We start from the raw sequence: 20,375 nt of genomic DNA on the forward strand, positions 1-20,375 counted from the left end.
GAAGTAAAGAAAATACTGCCTTACTGGGAATTACAAATTGCTCCTAAAAAAAAAAAAAAAAGGTGATTCTATTTATTACCTAGGATATAAAACAGACTTACAAAAAATTCAACCACAAAAGGTACAAATCAGGAGAGATTACTTGCACTCTTAATGACTTTCGAAAATTATTGGGAGACATTAACTGGCTATGACCCACAATTTGGTAACAGCTCAAGAACTAAGTAATTTATTTCAAACCTAACAAGGCAATAAGGACTTAAATAGTGCCTCCCACCCCCCAAAAAATTGGCTGGAGCTGAAAGAGAATTAGCAAATTAGTAGAGGAAAAAAATTTACAGGATGCACATGTGGATCCTGAGCTTGGATCCAGAGTTTGAGTATATCTTAGTTATTCTACCTTCTATTGATTCTCCTACTGGAATTCTTATGGAAAGAGACCATAGAATTATGGAATGGATATTTTTTGCCACACAAACAGAACAAAAAATTAAAGGCCTATGTAAAAGAGATTTCTGGATTGATTCTGAAGGGAAAATTGAGACTTCATCAATTAAGAGAAATGGATCTAACAGAAATTTCATACCTTTTGCTAATGCTGAAATTTCCTCTTTATGAACAGAAAATGCACATTGGCAATGAGTTTGCAGTACTTTTTTTTTCTTGAAGCCTGAGTAGTGTGTCCAAGGTATAGTCAGATCTTTCCATTGTGACACCCAGCTCCCCAGTAATGACACAGAGACTTATTAATTATAAAAGCTCAGCCATTGCTTAGGCTTGTTATAACAGGTCTTACAACTTAAATTAACCCATTTCTATTAATATACATAATGCCATGTGGCTTGTAGTTTTATCTGTCCTCCAGCATGTCTTGTTCCCTCTATGGCTCCTAGCGACCCTGCCTTTCTTCTTCCTAGCATCCTATCTGACTGACCTGGCTATACCTCTTACCTAGTTAATGGCTGGTTTAGCTTTTTATTAAACCAGTAAGAAGGCGCTGTGGCAAATTCATGTCTCCATAGTGTAAAAAGTATTTCATTACACCAAGGTAAAACTTGAGCTAGACATTACTAGGTAAATTTGTTCCAGTCAGAACATAAAGCTATGAATTCTAGCTCCTGTTTTGGAACTTCAGACAAGTTGTGAGGTTTCTAATGCTCTCATCTTCTGAAGACCTGATTCCCAGGTAAAGGTGAAACGTGGAAGCCATCTTCTACATAGGAACTCATATCATTGTACACAAATAGATAGGTAGATGGCCTCTGGTAATGTCCCAACTCAATTACTTCTTCCTTTGAAATACAGCACTTCAATATCAACATCTGAATGCTATATGTAAGTCTTCATTTTTAGATTTTAGATCTATGAACACTACCAGTGAGAACTGATTACAAGTTATATTAAAGTCTAACTCATATAATTCAAATGGTTTGGAGATTTATTGTAGAAATATTAACAAAGATTTAAAGCTACAATGGTTTTGAGAATAGTGATTGCAAGGATCTAAAAAGATTAATGCAAATTTGTTATATCTTGTTTTCTTTTATAGCCTAGAAAGTACTCAAAGAATATAGTATTACTTTTTCTATCATTTATTTAGGAAATAGTTTTACATATTAGGAAAAAGTAGAAGCCAATTTGGAATTTTGTAATTTTCAATCATATTCTTGTTCTAGGAACAGTTATGGGGGGGGGGGGTAAGTTTCTACAAATTAAGTTAAATCTAGGTGCTGTAAAAGGAATAAAGTCCCTAGCCTATCATCACTTCACAATAAAGGATGTATCCTGGCCATCTGTTATCTCCAATCACAAAATTCTCCACACAATGAGGACATAGCTTGCATATATACCATGGGTGGCACCCAGCACTGTAATATATAAAGGCAAAGCTCCCATTAGAAAACCTTCTCCAAACTGGACTTAGACTTGGTGTACAAATAGATGCTTAAAAATTGAAGTGGCACATCAAGAAAGTAACCTCTACTGTATATGTTGGTAATTTAAAATGTAAGAACAAAGAAAGTAAAAACATACATTTACTAAAAACACAATGCAAAATAGGAAATTTTTATGTGGTGGAATGAATAGCAGCTGACTCTAGACCAAGAGCCACACAGCTCAGAGCAAGCGGACAGTTTTCCCAGTCACTGTTAAGAAGTCATCATCAGCCAAAGCACGCAGGGCTTCTTCAAACATATCTTTGGTAATTGCCTAGGAAACAAAAAGTCACACACTGAGTCCTTCCTGTTAGACATACAAATGTTAAACTACCACTCAGAGTCTGTCTTTTTGGTGGTTGTAGACAATTCACTTTGCTGAATTACATTGTATATACATTGTATTTATTTTGTGCTTCCATGTGTGTTGGGGGTGAGGGCTGGTGCATAAGTGGAGGTCCAAGGCCAACTTGCCAAAGTCAGCTCACTAGTCCCAGGAATAGAACTCAGGTCATCAGGCTTAGTGGCAGGTACCTTCTTTACCCACTGGGCCATCTCACCAACCCCACTTGTACACATTTTTTAAGCTGTAAGTTAGGGACGGAGGACCAGGTGCCCACTGTCCTTTCTAAGCTCTGGCATCGTCATGCAATACAGTCAAGGGAGAGTAAAGAAGTGTTATAAAAACAAAGCAAAGCAAAAAACAAACAGACCTTCACTTCAACCCATACAGTTTTTTCACTAATATTTCATCTTTAATTAACTGTAATAGGCCATACAAATATTTCATCATTAAAACAAATCTAAACTCTGAACAAGTACACTAAAATATTAATTTTTTCTTTTTTTCAAGACAGGGTTTCTCTGTGTTGTTTTGGTGCCTGTCCTGGATCTTGCTCAAGACTAGCCTGGCCTCAGGCTCAGAGATCCACTTGGCTCTGCCTCCCGAGTGCTGGGATTAAAGGCATGTGCCACCACCGCCCAGCAATTATGTATTTCTTGATGATGTGTTTATGGAAAAGGCGATCTTATTCTTCCCATTTTCCCACCCCCTGAGACAGAGTTTCTCTGTGTAACAACCCTGGTTGTCATGGTATAATGAAACTCAGTTTGGAGACCAGGCTGGCCTTGAAATAGAGATCCTACTTCTGCCTCCCAAGTGCTGGGATTAAAAGCGTGGTCACCACCACCCAGTGGCAATCTTATTCTTATTTACATTTATTACTTACATATATATAAACACTTACTGTGTCAGACTGTCCCCGGATATCTTCAAAAAGTTGTTGGTATTTTAAAGCTGGTGTTTTACCCTTAGATAAAATAAGTTTCCTCAATGCTTCTGCTAATTCTTCTTTTCGTTTACGAGAAGTGGCACTCATCCCTATTTCAAAAAGAAATCATTGAAAATATTTCTGCCACGAGGAAGTGAAATGTTACAGATTCCCACAAACATTCCCTCAGTAGTATAGCCAAAAAAGAACAGCCAAATGCCAGAGCATATTCAAGAACATGAGTTTTGTTATTTCAATTACTTTGCGTATCAACAGCTACTTGCCACTGAAAGCCTACATAAACTGTGTAGAAAGTATAATAATGATTATTAGGAGATCAAATTCTTTTTGAGACAGGGCCTTACTATGCTGCCTCAGTTTGCCTAGAATTCCTGAGCCCAAATGACCTTCTTTCCTGAGCCTTCTGCGCAGCTGGGACTAGAGGTGAGCAATGTGCATGCCTTATTCTTCCTTGAAATGGATTTTAATAGGTACCAAGACACCAGAGGAAACAGAATCCCCTTTGATTTTAAGTCTTTTTCTTCAAAGCAAGCAACAAACCTGTAGTGAGAATAGATATATCCACAATGCCAGTGCGGGGGTCAGTTGCAGACTGCTTTAGAGCCTCCCGGTGAAGGCGTTTTGCTTCTTCTACATCAATTGCTTCAACTTTGTCTGAAAATCTTACTTTAGCATGGGCTTCTGCTAAGCGAATTAATGACTCTAGCTGTCGAGGGTAAGCAGAAACCATTCCCCGGCTACTACCGATCTTCCTCATGTTCACATAAGCCTAGAGAAGGTAGAAACAACATAAAAGCCACTGCTGACAAGTCCCTTCAGTTTCATGGATGACCTTGAACAGTCCTGTCTGTCTGCAGTGTAGTTACTCTAAGTAGTTACAAATTTGCTCTAGGCAGTGGACTTGAAACTCACTAAGGCTTGGCTGGACTCTTACACACACAAACAGAAACATAGAAACCTAGAGGATTGTTACATCAATGTATGGTGATGTCAGGAATATTTGACAGTAAGACTTCTTGGAGACATCTGTATGGGTAGGCAGGAAGAAGAGAGATTCAAAGGCTGCTAGTGTAACTTAGAAGAATGCATGTCTTCTTGGGTATAATCCCCAACACCAAACGCACAGACAGAAAGACACACATACAGCAACGACAACCACAACAAAGGAAACAGTGGCAGAGGAAAGGAATATATCAGAGAGCCTGTAGGAAAAGGCTTGGCAAATGTCTGCCCATAAGAACCATTCTACAAGGCATATAAAGATGACTGAGAATATACTGTTTCAAAGAAAATTAATTCGTTTTGCATGTAGTTTCATTTATTTCATGGTACAAATGAAAAAAAAAAAAATCACATATCATCTGTAACCCTCATTGAGCCTTTTGGAACCTAGCTAGGATGTAAACCCATCAAAGTACATGCCATTTCACAATACAGCCCAAACAAGCCCTAGCACATTCCTGCCCATCTTGTAAGTATGTGTGAATCTAAATTACCACAGACTCTATGTTTTAAAAACAAGCAAAGAAGAGAAACAGGTAACTCATCTAGAGTCACAAACTGTTTCTTAGGCCTGGTTACCTCAATCAGAGCCTGACTGGCCTCCTCACTCAGCCGGGGCATGATGGTACTATGTGCATATGCGATGTAGTCCTTCAGTACCGCCATGTCTAGGAACTCCTCCTCCACCTGCTCCTCACTTTGGTAGTACAGTGAAACCAGGTGATGAGCCAAGCGCCGGTCATATGCCTCATCCTGAGGGTCCAGCATGAGGAAAATAAGATCAAACCTGATGACAAGACAGAGGAAAAACACTGTCTTCTTAGTTGAGACACCAACATATCTATAAGTAGGACTTAAAAGGTGTTCAAGTCACTCACTGACTGTACTGTATATGTGCCCACAGAGGGCTGCCACATCGCCAACCAACCAATCCTTAGTCCTGCCTAAGTAAGAGCAAAGTCAAAGAATTAAGTCTTTTCTCTGAGAAATGTTATTGTAATTCAGAGGATCAAGTATTTTTGGGTAAAAGTACCTTCAACTTGTCTGAGAATAACTGTTTCATAAGGAGTGTATTTCAGTGATAGAGCACTTGCCTAACACGAGAAGCCTTTCATTAAATCCCTAGCACCACCACAAATGAAACTAATTTAGTATAATAATTAACATAAACCTTACCAAAAGGCCTGACCAACCAAATCTGAATTATTGTTTAATGTTAGTAAGAGATTGCTAGCAGTTGCTGACTCTATTTTCTTTCCAATCTATTGCTAACAATTGTATGAATAAGCCAGCAGAAGCATTCATCGTAAAGAAATGATTTAGTACCTTGACAACAATGTATGCGGTAGTTGGATATTTTCAATGGTTGTTTTTTTAGGATTCCACTGAGACTCAATAGGATTTGCTGCTGCCAGGACAGACGTCCGTGCATTAAGTTGACAGATGATTCCAGCCTATCAGAGGAAGCACTGCAGTTAGAAGCCTTTTCCTGACTCCCACATAACAAGGAAGACAACTATCTTTATCTGACCTCTGGCTAATCCTCACTTGCTCTGCTGTTTCTTATTTCAAAGATTCTCACTGACTTCAGTGCACACAGATGGCACTCTGTCCTTAGATTCATGCCCAGGATCTGAGCTTAGATATATGCATTCTGAAGCTATATTTCTTTTAATTAAATTTTATTCTATGCATTGGGTGTTTGGCCTAAATGAATGTGCATTACATGTGTGCTTAGAAGAAAGCACTAGATCCCTTGGAACTAGTTATAGATGATACATGGTTTTGAGCCGAATGTGGGTGCTGGGAATCAAACCCACGTTTTCTGGCCAAGCAGCCATTCCCCTCAACCACTGAGCCAAATCTCCAACTCCCTGCAGACGTGTTAACATCTTCAAATCAAAAAGCAACCACTTAACACTGATAGTAACTTCAACATAAACTCAAGCTTATAAGCGCTACATATTAGTGAATAAAAGCTAATATAAGACAGAGGTTTCAATATAGAAGGTTAACTGAAATGTGTTGAGAGGTACTGATCACTTTCTTAAGAGCAGATATCATCTGAGAGTGTAGTCACAGTGGACATCACCACTCACCTTTGCAATGGACAGAGTCTGTTGTTCCATGACTTCATGCAGTACAGACCTTGTACTTTCATTCATTTTGTCAAACTCATCAATGCAACATATGCCATTATCACTCAAGACAAGGGCACCTGTCTGTAGGACTAGCTGCCTGGTCTCAGGGTCTTTCATCACGTAGGCTGTGAGGCCAACGGCACTGGAGCCCTTTCCAGATGTGTACTGGCCCCTGGGGACCAGGTTGTATACATACTGCAGCAGCTGGGACTTGCTGGTACCAGGGTCACCACACAGAAGGATGTTGATCTCGGCACGGAATTTGCCCCTTCCGGTGTGACTAAAATCCTTCCTTGTTCCACCAAAGAGCTGAAGCAAGATTCCCTACAAAAAAAATGCATAAACACATCTAAACATTCATTTTGTAGAGTAATAGCTTCATCTTATGTTTCAGAGGTACTTTTCTATTTTATAAGCTGAAGGTGTAATCAAAGTCATCTGAGAGTACTCTGGCCACTTCTAACCAATTTAAACCGAGGCAGGGGTCAGTGCTTTTCTCTGTCACATAGCAAGCAGTTCTTATCTTTGGGAGGTGATAGCAATGGCAAATGAATTTTTTAAAAATACTCGATCCCAAAGAACTGTAAATCTTAATATCAAGTTAAAAACTCCATTGTTACCTTCTTTATATCTTCATGTTCATAAATGCTGGGAGCCAAGGCTGAAGCAAGTCGCTCATAAATGTCTGGTTTCCTGGAAAGTTCCTTAAGCAATTTCACACGTTTCTCTGAAAAAAGTTTCTGTTCTGCTTCTTCATCAAGGCCATGCAGGCGTTTTGCATCAGTTTTCCGATAATGAATAACATCAATGTGGGTTTTATAGACAGACTTCACATTGCTCACTCTTGGATTGACTCGAATAGGTACTGCTCGATAGATCCCTAAAAACATATACAGGAGACACAATTTTACCTTTTTGCTTCTCCTCCTGCAAGTTCAGTAGTCAGCAAAGGCAATGTGCAGCACCTGGGAGCCCCATTTCACTTGAATATCCATTACCTGTTAGCCACCTGGGCAAAGGCCTGCATTAAGAAAATCAAGAAACAGAAGAAAGAGCCAAACTGGAAAGAAGCAGGTTCCTTTTCTTTTTAAAAAGATTTAATGTTCATTGGTATTTTGCCTGTATATATTCTGTGTGAGGGTGTCGGATCCCACGGGACTCAAGTTGTGAGCTGCCATGTAAGTGCTGGGAATTGAACCTGTGTGCTCTGGAGGAGCAGTCAGTGCTCTTAATTGCTGATGCATCTCTCCAGACCCAAGAAACAAGTTTGGTTTTTTTTGTTTGTTTGTTTGTTTTTGAGACAGGGTTTTCTCTGTGTAGTTTTGGTACCTGTCCTGGACTCACTCTGTAGACTAGGCTGGCCTTGAACTCACAGAGATCTCTGCCTGGCTCTGCCTCCTGAGTGCTGGGATTAAAGGCATGCACCACCACTGCCTGGCAAGAAACAAGTTCTTAAGAACAGATCCAAAATCACACTACTTGATACACAATTGTTCTAGGTGCAAAATGAAAGCAGGCTGTTTGTTAAAAAAAAAAAGGTTGTGTCATGGTCATATTTAATACAGTAATGTCATTTCCCTAGGCTAAAAGATAGATTTACTTAGTAATTGACTGGAACAAAATGCTAAAGCCTACATCAAAAACTTGAGAAAATGAAAATCCTAAAAGCTCAAATCTTTTTAACAGTAACAAATAGCAAGATAGTCTACTGACTCAAAGGTGAAGGAAAAATGACAACTTAGGCATCATAATAGGAACAAGATGCTTTCTGATATCTTCTCATAAATCTAAGGGCTAGAGAGACAGTTCCCTTGATCCCTAGCACTGCATTCCAATCCAATCCTCACACCTCTGTGTCTCCAAAGAAAGTAATTCAGAGAGAAATTAAGTGATAATATTTTAACTACTTGAATGCATACATTCTCTAAGAAGGAAAGTTTTTCTAAGCTTTTCTTGTTTGGGTTTCAAACTAGCCCTGAACTCCACACTAATTCTGTTTCTGGCTGCTTTAGAACAAATCAAAGTTTCAACTTTTTATTAGTGTGTGAGATGCCTATGTGCATGCACTTATGTGTCAGGGCAGTGTGTGGAGGTCAGTGGCTTGGCTGGCTTTTGGGAGTTGGTTCTCTCCTTCCATCAGGAGGGACCCAGGGAAGGAACTCAGGTCATCAGATTTGCACAGCAAGCATCACCCAGGCCCTTTACTTTTGAGGACTAAATCTGATCTCCCTCTCATTCTCATAGTACAGACCATGGTCCTTTAACATGACAATGCAATTCTTATTGAAAACATTAAAGAAAATTAGTTTACAGAGCTAAAAAGGTGCTCAGCAGGTAAAGGCACTTGCCACCAAGACTTATAACCTGAGTTCCATCTTCAGGCTCCATGTAAGAAGAACAAGAGAACTGGCTCCCACAAGCTGTCCCCAATATGAAATTTCAAAACAACAACAACAACAAAGCAAACCCTAAAACAAACAAAACAAAAAAACCAAACATTTAAAAAATGCAAACCAGATTACACTTCACCCAGAGTGATGTGGACTAGGTGATATTAATGATGTCTGAATTGGCCCAGTTTTGTTCCTGTAGGTACCAACTATGATAGAGCACTGAAGATACAATGGTTGAGGAAACCAACCTACTGGATTAAATACCTTACCAAAGGTGTTAGGGCAACTGGGGGACAAAGCTGGGATTGCATGTCTCTTTTATGCTAGGGAAGAAATCCTGACTCACTGAGTAGCTGGGACAGTAAGCTCCAGACTCAGGAGCCAGGGATACTTGGGTTCAATTCCCAATGAAGAATAATGCTGTTCTTTGACCCATCATCCTTGACCAAGTGCCTACATTTCTCCAAACTGGAAAGTCTGCCACACCCATATGACATTGAAGATAGGGCACTTTTTTCATGAAGAGACAGCATTTAGCATGCTGCAACAACCAACAAGTCAGCGACTGCTTTCCCATATGGACAAAGTGCTCTGCCCTACAAGTAACGTTAATCCATAGCTGTACATGTAGAAAATCCATAGCTGTACATATGTAAGAAATAAGTAGAAAAGCATTCATGACTCCCATGTAGGTGCTCTGTCCCTGTGCTACTTACTGTTAGACTGAATCAAATCATCATTAACTATACCCTGAAGCTGTTCTTATGTATCAACTTTACCAATCTGAGGTACATACAAAGTTTTGAGAGATTTACACAGGAAGGGCCCACCAGGACATGAACTCTAAAATTTGCATCTGAGAACTTACAGGTCAAACAGAGGTAAACCACAGCATCAACTGTCTTCTTTTTACAAACCTACATTCTTACCTGTGACATTCACTCTGTCCCCTGGCTGAACCTTGTCTACAAGATCATTGTGGGCAAAAAGAACAACAGTGTGAGGTGTCTGCCCAGCAGGCATGTCTTCAGGAGATTCTTGAAGTTTGATCTGAAGGAAGAATAGGAAAGAGAGAACTTCAGAAACAGAAATTACCATGGAAAATAAACAAAGCCAAAAAGAACCACAGCCCTTTGTACAGTGTAGACATAACAGTGTTTAAAACGTAGCATACCAGTACTGAAGCATCAGTGTGCTCCAGATTCATTAACAAAACCATCACTATCAAAGGCAAAGCACTTAATTCCACTTAGGAAGGTTGAGGATAGACTGACAAATTAAATTTGGCTGAGGATTCAGACAGAGGCAGAACACAGGCAGCAGTGTGTTGGGTAACTTCAGAGTGGCCACATACCATTTGCTTATCGGAGAACAGAGATCGGTTGTGGATCAGTGCCATGCTGTGGGTGGTGTGGCAGTGTGCACAAGTGCAGGGCTCTGCAATTCGGCCTCGGTCCATCTCCACACGCGTGGTATGGGCACACACTTGGCATTGAAAGAAGGCCTCCTGCATCTCAGGAATCAGCTGTGATGTCCTGATGACCATGCCACTGATGGTGATGAGCTGATCGATGTCTATAAAGAGAAAAGAGGGTTGTTTGTCCACCAGTCTCTTCCTTCAGCCCACTGATCTGTGTCTGTTGCTAAGGCAGACTCTTAACTCAAATAGAATTGTAGATGACCAATGGAGACACAACATGCACTGTAACTAGGAATGGACAGCTGGTTGGTATCCTCAGGACTAGCCTAGGATATCTTTCCTATGTCCAGCCTTCTTTCCTCTCAACACCAGTATACTTCTGATCCTTTTTAACATTTCTTTACTTTTTATTTACTTATTAACAGTATGTGAATATGAACACATGCTTTAATGGTGCAAGTGTGGAGATATGGAGTCAGTTCTCTCTCCTATTGTGTGGGTCCTATGGATCTAACTCAAGTGGTCAGGTTTGGCATCTTTACCCACTGAGCCATCTTGCTGGCCCACATCTGGCCCGTTCTTCCTCATGTGTCCCATTTATAGGACATCAACAGGTGAGAAACTTGATGTGTAGATATATTTTATACCCAAGCCTCTATTCTCACTTAAAGCCACCTGGAAAACCTGAATCTCAGGTAAAAATTTTGGGCTGGAAATTTTGGGGTTGGGGATGTACTTGTAATTTTAGCACTGGGGAAGGAAAAAAACAAAAAACCCAGGAGGATTTTTAGGACTCACTGGCCAGTCAGCTAGCCTACTTGGTGAGCCCTACTTAGTGAAAAACCCTTTTTGTTTTTCAAAATAGTGCCAAAGAAATGATACCCTACATTTCCTCTGGCCTGTACAGCATGTACATGTAAATATATAATACACAAGAATAGCTTAGATTCTAGACCAGGACAACATGGGCAAAGTATATATGACTCTGGCGATATTTTGAGCCTCTCTTTCACCTACAGAATGGAGCAAGGACATAGTTAAAGATGTCATCAGTACATATCACATCTAGTTTTTAGTCAGTGCCTATAGGGAAAAAAGCACTTTGCCTCTATAAAACAAGCTTCTGTTACACACTTTTTGTTTTTCTTTTTCATAGTCAGCACCACTAACTTGTATCCCAGGCTTTATGCATGAGTTCTTTCTAAAGTATGGCATGCCTCCCCTTAAGGTCTCCAACATCTCACCAGAAAGGTGATGTAAAAGAGCTGATTTTATAACAGAAAATTATGGTTTTCTAATAAATACTGAAAAGTCCTGCTCATGTTAATTGCTTATATTATTTTGTTATGGAAGGTACTTTACAATCTTAGTATATCTACAGAAGTATTTTTATTAATTATAAAAAACAATTACATTTCTACCTTTACACATGGAAAAAATGTCATTCTGTTCTATTTATATCACCATGGACTGTCCAGATTAGGATGCTGATGTCCCATAATTGAGCCACTGTTGGTATAACTGAATTCATATGAAAAGAACTTCCCTAATTTGCCTAAGTGGCAAAATCTTTCTCTTCTAAAAATCTCCCTACTTACTTTGAAATAAAACCTAAATTTTTTTAAAATTAGTTTATTTACTGTATACCCTGGTGCAATTTCACCTTCCTCTTCTCTTCCCAGTCCTTCACCCCGCCCCCGATCTGTTCCCACCCTCAATGCACTCATCTTTCTGTTAGGAAAGGGCAGGCCTCCTATGAACATCAAGAAAACATGACATATCAAGTTTCAGTAAGACTAAGCACATCAGCCAGGCAGTGGTGGCACACACCTTTAATTAGGGAGGCAGAGGCAGGCAGATCTCTGTGAATTTGAGGCCAGGATGTTCTACATAGTGAGTAAGAGGCCAACCAGAGCTACACAGAGAAACCCTGTCTCAAAAAAACAAAAACAAAAACAACCAAAAAACAAAAAAGACTAAGCACCTCCCCATGTATTAAGGCTGGGCAAGGCAACCCAGAATGAGGAGTAAAAACCTACATTCTCCTTTGTCATTCATTCCAAGTACTCTAGAACTAGGCTTTTTGATCCTAAACTCGTCTCCAAAGTCCTTGCTTCAGCCACCCACATATGCTATCGCTCACATGCAGTGTTTTCTACCTTCATCCCTCCATTCTGTTATTTAGAAGGAATTCTTCCATATTCACTTTTCAAATCCTATCATCTAAATTTCTCTTTCACAATCAATTTTTCCTCTGCATGTCCAGGACTTTTTCCTTTCCTACGGCACATACACTTACCTTTTGCTTATGTTTCATTAGCTCCCAAGCTGGAATTCTTTAAGCTTAAAGTTGAGGATCATGTTCTGCATTTGTTTTATTATTATTATTGTTATTATTATTACATGTATGTATGAGTGTGGGCACATATGTAAAATAGAGAACAGTTCTTAGGAGTCAATCCTCTCCTTCCCAGATCATCAGGTTTTCATAGCATTTGCTTCTATAGCTGAGTCACCTCGCTGGACTTCTGTATTTGTTTTCTTTAGTGACTAGGAAAATGCATACCTACAAACTAGAGATTTATTGTATTTGAATAAATTCACTTTTATAGGAGAGAATTATTTCTTTTACACCAGACATTTCAGTGAAGTTAAAAAATGCACAATTAGTTCATAAAAGTATTCAGAATATATCTTTTCAACTTATAATTTACTGCTATCACTACTAACTACATAATCCCTGAACTTTCTTTCCACATAAGGCACTTTCTACTAAATAGATTACCTTCTGGATTCAGGTTTCTCATACTCTTTGTCTTCAGTGCATTAAAAGGTCTTACTTGAATCTGATGTTCTAAGATGGAGTCAGGATAACGTTCAAAGAAGATCTCATTGACAGCCATGTCAAAGGTTGGTATGACCTCCTGTAAAAACAAATGTAAAGAGGTGGGGCTGAAGTGGTAACTCAGGAGCTGACAGCACTTGTTGCTCTGCCAGGACTCCAATTCAGGTCCTAGCACCCACATCAGGTGGCTCATAAGCCCCTGTAACTCCAGCTCCAGGGGTCAGAAGCCCAGAAATCAGGAGTTCAAGGTCATCTCAGCTACAAAGCTACCCCTGACACTATCCTGCCTCAACAGCATCCAATTTATACCCCCTGAAAAAGAGGTAATTTACTTCGTGAAATCTAATAAATCACTGATAAGTTTCATTATTTTTAAGAAACACTACAATTAGTGAAGAAAAAAAATCCTCTTTATTTTTAATGTAGTAAAACATGGTTTCCTTTAAGAAATATTCAACCTTTGGAAGCATATTTTTAACCTAAATATAATTCTGCTTGTTACGAACAAAGTCAATTCTTACCTGTGGGTAGGAGATGAGCTGTCTATACAAATTTTTGCCAAATGATTTTATGTGTTCACAGTTCACATTTAAAAATGGCTCCCCTGTAATATTAATCTGTAAAATATATGAACAAGTCATTTCACTAAATGTATTATATCAAAATACAAAACTCCCACTCGTAAATTATATTTGATTACCTCTCCAAGTCGTTGCATGTAGAAAGGTTGAGTAATATCTATGCCAACGTTTTCTTCTTCTTTGGCCAGAGGATCAGTAAAACACTGAAGGAATCTCTTGACATGGAGAAAAAAAATTAAGCTTAATGGACTTAGGAACATGTGATTATCATTAAAATGCAGAAGAGGCCAGCAAGATGGCTGAGTAAATAAGGATGCTTGCCTAGAAGCCTGATGACCTGAGTTCTATCTCCAAACCTACACACCAGAAAGAACTTGCCCCTGCAAACTGGCCTCTAACTTCCACCTAAAAGCTGTGTATGGCATGGCCCCTCCCCCCAAAATGAATCTATGAAAGAAAAAAATTTTGAGTATATGGCTATATGTACACATACATAGAAGTTTTTCTTTTTTGGATTTGAGACATGGGCTTACTATAGAACCCAGGCTGGCCTTGAACTTCTGGCAACCCTGTGCCTCAATGCTAAGATTATAAGTGTTAACCACCTATTTGGAGTGCTGGCACACACCTCTAATACTAGCAGAGAGGCAGAGGCAGGAGGATCTCTGAGTTCAAGGCCAGCCTGGCCTACAGAGTGAATTCCAGGACAGCCATAGCCCTACAGAGAAACCATCTCAAAATACCAAAATCTAAAAAAATTCATCAGTATGTTCTGCATGGCATAAATTATTATTATTATTATCGTTTTTTTCGAGACATTGTTTCTCTGTGTAGCTTTGCGCCTTTCCTGGAACTCACTTTGGAGACCAGGCTGACCTCAAACTCACAGAGATGCGCCTGCCTCTGCCTCCCGAGTGCTGGGATTAAAGGCGTGCGCCACCACTGCCCGGCTAATTATTTTTGAGGAATGAATTCTGAGCCGCAAACAACCTGCTGCTATACATCATAGCTACCTACATACAGATTACCAACATTTTCTCCCAAAGTCTCAGGCATGAGTTTTAGTAAACATACCTGAAAATTTTCTTTGCATGCCGCCACATTCACATCTGTTCCCCAAATCACAAGTTTTTGGCCTAGAGATTGTTCACTTGCTATTATGTCTTCTGCTGCTGTCTATAGAGAAACATATGACAGAAATACGTTAATGGAACTACCTATTTTATGTCACCATCAGAAAGCTGCTTTGTACTCACCCCATCAGACTGCAGGTCCACCTGTAGACCCTTTCGTGCTGAGCCCAGGTCTGGCCTCTGCCTCACTGGTGTGCCTCTCACCCCACTTCTTGGGGTTCCTTCCACTCGAGAGCTGGGAGTGCCATAGGTCAACGGTGAACTAACATCAAAGTCCAAAGGAATAGCTGTAAAAACAACATATTCACCTTTACCATGATAGAAATCCCTGTAGCACATCAAACCCCAAATAGCATGCTTGGTGTCTGCCAATCTGGACAGAATATTTATCGCAATCTTTCACAGGGAAATGCAGTTCTACTGTACTCACCAGGACTCAACGTGCACTAATTCTGCCTCATTTCCCAGCTGTTTTGGTGAAGAACCTACCAGCTTACACAGAAGAATGCTTAGGCATCATATCAACTGCTAAAGCGGCAAACCAGTATAGCCAACCCAACATCCGCAGAAACCCACCTGAAGAATGCATCTGAGGAGGGCTAGAAAACATGGTATTTTGTGCAGCGGGGCTCTGCAGGTCGGCTCCTGGTGAGGTGGGCATTGGCGGCAGCTCTCCGGTGGAAGAATCTTCGCCTCTACGTCTCCGATTGGGAGATGACCTGCTTTCCTCACTTCTTACTGCTGTCATACCAAACAAAAAAGAGTATCACCGCGCATGCTTAGTCTTCCAGGATTTCCTCTCAGGTATTCTTATTACTTAAAAAAGAAAAAATACAAACTAGAACAGAGAGAATAGGCGTGGGCATTTTCAGTCAACTGAACTGACCATCCAGTCAGTCATCTGTATCTTGAGTGAACAGAGGCCACTACATGCCCAGGCCTGTCAACCACGCACCAGGCTAGCAGGCCTCAGGGCACTCCACGGTGCTGCGGGAAGCGGCACGAGGCGGAAAGGGGACGATCAGGGAACTCACGCGTCTGGGTTGGGGTGCCTCGTCCGCGGCGGCTGCTGCGGCGGCTCGGGGTAGATGCCGGAGACGACATGGTGCTGTGGTACCTACGCCTCCAGGGCAAGCTGGCTCTGAATCGTCCTAACACTCGGCTCCAGGTAGGCTGGAAGAGCGTGCACCAGGGTAAATGAGGAAATCAGCGCCCACCTGGCCGAGCGTTCCAGGCCCGCACCGAGCGGATTCCAGCGGATTCCCGCCAGCCGCTCTGTCGTCACAGCGTCCACAGGCGCCCGGCCAATCACAGAGGCAAGGGCACTTAGCTCCGCCTCCGGACGGCGCCGCTGCGCGCCCTGGCGTGAGAGTGGGCGTGGCCTGAGAGGAGTTGCCCGGCCAATCACAGAGGCAATGACGCCTAACTCCGCCTCCGGAAAGCGCCAAAAGGAACCCACAGGGGAGTTCTAGGAGGCCGTCTCGGTGGTACGACAGCGGCCTTACCCTGCGTGCCCCTTGCCTGGGATGGGCTATCCTGCAGCGTGACCGCGCTTTGGCGGGAAATCCGTGGGGGCTAGTCCTTCTTCCGCCTGAGGCGTGTTTACGTCAGAAGCGTCCCAAGTACAGGCTACGCTCCGGTGCTACCTCGCTTGTTAGAGTGGCGGGTTTACGTCTCCTTGATTTCCGAGGTGCACAAGCTAGGCGCTACATAGGTCTGTGGGTGTGCGCGCTCACCCGCGCCTGCAGGAGTGTAAGGGAGCGTTCCCGCTGGGACTTTCAGGGCCTCGTGCATGCGCGAAGCGGCTGCCCGGCGTCATGGCGGATGCGGGAGCGGGCGTACGCGGCTGGCTACTGCAGCTGCAGGAGTTTCTGTCCGCGGCGGACCGCTGCAGCGCTGCTGGCGCCAGTTACCAGCTGATCCGTGGCCTGGGACAGGAGTGCGTGCTGAGCACTAGCTCCGCAGTGCTGGGTGGGTATGGTCCCCGGGTGGCCTGCTTGTCAGAGGTCTCAGCGTTTCTCTCCCTTGGTGTAGCAAGGTCGTGTGAAGTCTGCAACCTGTGGATGTGTACACTGCTCTCTTTTCCTAGCATCTGAAGAAAGATGTCTTAAAGCCGGTGTTGGAAAATGACCCCCAAATTTGGCAGTCTTTTCTATCCAAAGTTGAAGGATAGCAAGAGAAAGTATTTTCTTTCCTCTTAATTTCGCCTGAACCCGTGAGGACGTTTACAAAACCCTTTATTCGTTGCACTGTATTTCCTGAATAATTGCAAAAATTACTAAAAGTTATACTGTTCTTTTTGTTCCTTTTTGTTGGAGTTAGAGACTTCCTGTGTAGGCCAAGCTAGCCTGGAAACTGAGTTTTAAAATGCTGGGGTTATAGATGTGAGGCACCTCGCTTGCCTTGCTCTTTTTAAGTTTTAGCAGTGCCCTGCACGGCAACTTAATTTTCTTTGTGGAAATGCCTTTTTTCAGCATTTTTGTTTCAGTTATTTCCTTTTGAGCTAGCCCGGACTGGCTTCCAGCTGTGGTCTTCCTACCTTATTGATGTTAAATAATAGAATTCACCTTAAATACTGAGATTAGAAGCTGGATGGGTCTCACCAAGCTAAATACAAGGTATTCGGGCAGACTTCCTTTCTGAAAGGTTTAGGAAACAAACCATTTTTCATTTATTTATAGGACTAAAGACCCTGTTTCTTTGCTGGTGATTTTTGCTTTAGAGTGTGTCCACTTCCCTTGACTTGTAGCCCCATCTTCAAAGCAGCAATCAGCATACTGTACCCCATCTTATGAGGTGCCTGACACAGGAGAGGTTCTCTATACTGTGCTCTACTGTGTTCTCTCTGACTTGGTTTTTCAAGACAGGGTTTCTCTGTGTAACAGCCCTGGCTGTCCTGGAACTTGCTTTTGTAGACCATGCTGGCCTGGAACTCACTGAGATCTGCCTGCCTCTGCCTCCCAAAGTGCTGGATTAAAGGCCTGCACCACCACCGCCCAACTCTCTCTGACATTTTTCTCTTCTCTCCTTTTGTTTTTTATGTAGATAGAGGCTTTACTCAAGCTGGCCTGACTTGCTCTGTTAAGGCCTTATATGATTACATTGAATCCACCAGATGGGAGTATTGTATCAGCATTTTTAGGTCATTAATTAGCACCCTCATTCGTTGTAACCTATATTACCTTGTAAAGTTGATTTCCAGAAGTTAGACATCACAGATAAGAGTGTGGGCATCTTGAGGAGGGGAGAAAGTTTTGTCTACTTCATCTTGGTGGAATAACAGCTGGAATGTTCTGTTTTCATTGTTTCAAAATAATAGCCTCATTTAGCTTGAAAACCAGGCAATGCTTTCAGCAGTCTTTTATGAAATGCTTCTTGGCACTTTTAGCTAATTTCTCTCCCCTGCCCTCCAGCATTGCAGGTTTCCTTAGTATTTTCCAGAGAGTTTGGTTTGCTCGTATTTGTCCAGAAGTCACTTAGCATTGATGAAGTAAGTGCAAAACTTTCATTTCATTTTGGTTCTTTTATCTTCCTCTTTGTTGATGTGGCTTATTCTTATCCACTTTTTTTATTCATTTCTTGTAGTTTCGTGATTGTAGAGAAGAAGCCCTAAAATTTTTGTGTGTTTTCTTAGAGAAAATTGACCAGAAGGTCATGCATTATTCTCTTGATATCAAGGTAAGGAAAAGGAAAAATCAAAACTCATACATGCCAGCTCCAATTTTAACTTGTGGTTTAAAGAACTTAGACTCTTATTTACTTACGCTTTTTTATTGGCGGTTACTCATTTCAGCTTGATTGTGTTAGGAAGTTTCAGTCATAGTAGTTAATATCTATAAAATGTGACTTCAAAACAAAGCTTTTTTTATTTACTTCTACCAAAAATTTTTGGAGATTTTTCTTTTCCTGTTTTTCCAGTGTCTTGAGCATGCTAATATTGAATTTTTTTTCTAGCCCTTTCTTTGAGTTCCTTTGTGTAGAAGTAACCGTCTTGTTAAATAAGAAACACGGAGCCAATTGCAGAGTTAAAAGCCAAGAGGTCAGAGAGCTGAGAGCTGAAAACCTTACTCTTCACTGCTTCTGCTGTCTTTCCTCTCCGCAAGAGACCTACTTCCTGGGTCCTGTCTTTTTTTATAGACTTTCTGTTCTGACTTCTCATTGGTTGTAAACCCAACCACATGACCTCCTTGTCACTGCTTGTCTGTACAGACCTCCAGGTTTTCTATGGTTGGTATTGAGATTAAAGGCGTGTGTCCCCATGCTGGCTGTATCCTTGAACACACAGAGATCCACCTAGCTCTGCCTCCCAAGTGCTGGGATTTAAAGGTGTGTACCACCACCGCCCAGCTTCTGCTATGGTTTGCTCTGACCCCAAGGCAACTTTATTAATATACAAAACATTTCAGTACAAATAAAATATCACCACACCTTTGGCTACCTTTAAATTTTTTAAATTTATTTTATGTAAATGAATGTTTTGCCTATCTGTATATTATGTGTACCATAAATGTGCACATACCCTCAGAGGCCAAAAGAGGGTATTGGATCCCTTGGACCTGGAGTTATAGATGGTTGTGAATCAACATGTGAGTGCTGGAAACCAAACCTGAGTCCTGTGAAAGCAGCTCTTAACTGCTGAGCCATCATTTTTGCAGCCCCCTTTGCACATGTTTTTTGTTTTGTTTTGTTTTGTTTTTGTTTTTCGAGACAGGGTTTCTCTGTGTAGCTTTGCGCCTTTCCTGGAATTCGCTTTGTAGCCCAGGCTGGCCTCAAACTCAGAGATCCACCTGCCTCTGCCTCCCAAGTGCTGGGATTACAGGTTTGCGCCACCACCGCCCGGCTATATGTTTTTATGCTTTGCTCTCTCTTGCTTTCTTTCATATCAGTGTGTTGTCTGAGCTACTCAAACTCTTGTGCTTAGGTGACTCCTCTACCTTAGCCTGTGAGTAGCTGGACCTATAGCTTGTTTTATGATGTATAACAACAAGTATGAAATGTATGTAGAAACAAATGATGCACTTTTTTAAAACTTTTTCAAATTTTTACTGAGGCATCATATATTTTTGTTTTTAACAGCAACCATAGTGTATTGATGTTGTAGAATATTAAGGTGTGTTGCTTTTGTTTATGCTGTAGAACATTTGTTTAAGGATGCAAAAATGTGTTACATTTGTTTGATTAAATAAAATTTACCTGCAGTCAGGAGGCTGAGTCAGCAAGTGGTAGGGAGTGTGAGACTTGGTATTCAGCCTCTCTGAGGCACAGAATTCCACCTCAACCTTTGAATCTTGAGTTATTTAGAGGGACAGAGATTTAGATACGTTCCCTTGCTAGCTTTGAAAGAGTCGGTGCCTCCGGGAACAAAATCACCACAGGCTGGGCATGAGTGAAACAACATGGCTTAAAAGGCAGCAGCAGTTATTAGAAAGATAACATATTGAGTTGGAGATTGCAGTAACTTTTATTTTTACTTATTTATTTAGTTTTGGTTTTTCAAGAAAGGGTTTCTCTGTGTAGCACTGGCTGTTCTGGAACTCACTATGTAGACCAGGCTGGCCTCAAACTCTCGAGTTCTTAGATTAAAGACATGTACCACAACTACTGAGCCTAGTTTTCAGTAATTATTTTTTT

At 41.3% G+C, this 20,375-nt stretch overlaps 2 protein-coding genes across 4 annotated transcripts in view; one reads left to right on the plus strand and one right to left on the minus strand.

The window, feature by feature from the left end:
- Positions 1-264: 264 nt before the first annotated feature.
- Positions 265-16,043, minus strand: Mcm4 (minichromosome maintenance complex component 4). 2 transcript variants are annotated; one of them, XM_036198184.1, is made up of 16 exons: positions 15,779-16,043; positions 15,321-15,482; positions 14,868-15,031; positions 14,686-14,787; positions 13,731-13,826; positions 13,552-13,647; positions 12,971-13,109; positions 10,120-10,340; positions 9,695-9,815; positions 6,993-7,252; positions 6,331-6,696; positions 5,558-5,685; positions 4,811-5,018; positions 3,770-3,998; positions 3,185-3,318; positions 265-2,211 (listed from the first exon to the last, which is right to left on the minus strand). In XM_036198184.1, exons 1-16 carry the CDS (start codon positions 15,846-15,848, stop codon positions 2,119-2,121), a joined length of 2,589 nt encoding a protein of 862 aa, XP_036054077.1. In that variant the 5' UTR covers positions 15,849-16,043; the 3' UTR covers positions 265-2,118. The 2 variants fall into 2 exon arrangements, with proteins under 2 accessions (XP_036054077.1, XP_036054075.1); XM_036198182.1 differs by having other exon boundaries at positions 15,321-15,485.
- A 258-nt stretch (positions 16,044-16,301) lies between these two features.
- Positions 16,302-20,375, plus strand: part of Prkdc (protein kinase, DNA-activated, catalytic subunit) — a 225,635-nt gene continuing 221,561 nt past the window's right edge. For both annotated transcript variants that reach the window (XM_036195022.1, XM_036195023.1), the window contains exons 1-3: positions 16,302-16,715; positions 18,158-18,234; positions 18,330-18,422. In XM_036195022.1, coding sequence (XP_036050915.1) covers positions 16,562-16,715; positions 18,158-18,234; positions 18,330-18,422 — 324 coding nt within the window. In that variant the 5' untranslated portion in view covers positions 16,302-16,561. The remainder of the gene's footprint in view (positions 16,716-18,157; positions 18,235-18,329; positions 18,423-20,375) is intronic.

The sequence above is a fragment of the Onychomys torridus genome, chromosome 8 (genome assembly GCF_903995425.1).
Source record: "Onychomys torridus chromosome 8, mOncTor1.1, whole genome shotgun sequence".
In the NCBI taxonomy this organism is placed as follows: Eukaryota; Metazoa; Chordata; class Mammalia; order Rodentia; family Cricetidae; genus Onychomys; species Onychomys torridus.